This window comes from Sphaeroforma arctica (assembly GCF_001186125.1).
Source record: "Sphaeroforma arctica JP610 unplaced genomic scaffold supercont1.2121, whole genome shotgun sequence".
Taxonomy (NCBI): Eukaryota; class Ichthyosporea; order Ichthyophonida; genus Sphaeroforma; species Sphaeroforma arctica.
The window spans coordinates 6,243-8,192 of record NW_014038437.1 but is presented as its reverse complement, the minus strand read 5'-3'; the positions used below and the strand labels follow the sequence as shown (position 1 = coordinate 8,192).

At 43.3% G+C, this 1,950-nt stretch overlaps 1 protein-coding gene and 1 non-coding gene across 2 annotated transcripts; one reads left to right on the top strand and one right to left on the bottom strand.

Moving 5' to 3' along the window:
* Nucleotides 1-200: 200 nt before the first annotated feature.
* SARC_12181 (hypothetical protein) lies at nucleotides 201-1,594 on the bottom strand (the record flags this gene model as incomplete). The annotated part of the gene is made up of 2 exons (XM_014293719.1): nucleotides 201-467; nucleotides 1,436-1,594. Coding segments are annotated over 2 exons (426 nt in total), but the record flags the coding sequence as incomplete, so codon positions are not given.
* Nucleotides 989-1,072, top strand: SARC_30266. Its single transcript has one exon. It is a non-coding gene; the product is annotated as a tRNA-Ile (tRNA).
* Nucleotides 1,595-1,950: the final 356 nt, after the last annotated feature.

Sequence of the window (1,950 nt, the reverse complement as noted above, 5' to 3'; positions counted from 1 at the left end):
CCATGATGTGGTACTGAGCACAACCCACCACAGTACCTCGGGTGAGAGCGTGTGGCACACATGCATCGATACAAAATACCTTTTGAAACATACATTCCAAATACTAGCTCCGGTATGCATGTGAAACAGATAGAGTGATAGACACGACATGACAAGCTGACACATACGTATAACCGTCACTACCGCCACCTAACACTCACCGTTGGTTCTGCTCCTGGTGTAACACTGTGCACAACCCGCCACAGCAACTGCGGTATGAGCGTGCAGCTGTACAGATCACTGGCAAACAGCAACAGCTTATAAGGCACCTTGACAAATAGGTTGAACTGGACCAGCTCGTTGATGTTCGGTACTAAATGGGCGAGCCACCATTTGCCGCTCTGCTTTAGAGTGATCTCGTCCGCCGTGCCTGCGCTGGATGTGACGTGCTCAAATAACTTCACGGCTTGTAGGTAGACGACAAGCAGCTGTGGGTGTGGGTGGGTGAATAGAGGCAAGAAATAGGAGCGATTAGCTCGAACAACCAAGTGCACTGTAGGTACACTGAAAACAGCTGTGGGTGTGGGTGGGTGAATGAAGGTAAGTAACAGGAGAGATTAACTCGAACAACCAGGTACACTGTAGGTACACTGAAAACAGCTGTGGGCGTGGGTGGGTGAATGAAGACAAGTTGTAAGAGAGCATAGATCGAACAACTTCGTCGACTGCAGGTACATAAATAAAACCCAGTAGTATATGCGGTCAGTGCTATCAAATTTGCCTGGAAGATTTGCACATGCGAGCTGTGTGCAGGTCAATATGCCAATAAAATATTTATTCCCGGCGGGAGCTTAATTTGCCGGTAGTGAACGTACATTGATCCGGCTACATCGGTGGTACTACATAGACCAACTCGTGGTATTGAGTAGCACAAACACCAATTCATATTTATAGTAACAGTTCATACGTGCCACTTGGTATGAGATATTGAATATTCGTTTCGAAAACAACCCGATTAATTCAACGGTTAGAATGTTGTGCTTATAGGTTAAATGGCCACGCAATAATCCGAGTTCGATTCTCGGATCGGGAAAAAAAACAATTTTTTTCAGGTAGAATCTATATTCTTTTTTTTTTTAAAGGAGAGAGAGATCTGTAAACCCCGCGTATGTACTAAGAAACTCTCGGTGGCGCAGGTTTGGTACCAGCAGTGTGCTTTAAAACACTAACCCATACCAGCACTAAAAGCACATGACAACTCGGAGACATAGGACGATTTGGAATCATACTTTTTTGGTATAAAACAGCAGTCTAATGTAGAACAGCGGTACAAAAAACACGCGACAAAGAACGCCGAAGGCCACAAAGCGATCATTGTGCGTATAACCACTACTTCAGACCAACACATGAGACAAGCGACAACTATGAATGATACATCAGACAAAAGATAACATACCTTTTGACATATAACCGCAGTCCACACCCACCAAAAACATGTGACAACCGTGGTAAACAGCTTCGAAGCTAGCACTGTGCGTACAAGCACTACTTCAGGGCCACACAGAAAGAAGGTTGTCATGGCGTGCGCGTCCAACCCCGTGTGATATAGCAGCATTAGGGGCGTTAGGAACTTCCACAGCTGTGAGAATATTCAGTGGGATGGGTTGAGTTAGTTTTAGTGTGACTTGAGTTGCTAAGCGTATATACAGTATGAATTTTTCGTAACAGTACAAAAATAGAATGAATAGGGTTGGATTGACTTCATAGAGTATGAGTTGTGTTGCGATATTACATACGGAGAATGCGATTTCCACAGTTGAGCGATTATTCATAGCTGAGATAACCAATGCGACTACGAGATATATAAAAATACAATACACCAAGTATAACACTCAAATTGCTGTGCAATAATTAAATGAATCGGGTTGACAATTGTTAACATATTATATATATAAATGTATATATATGTGT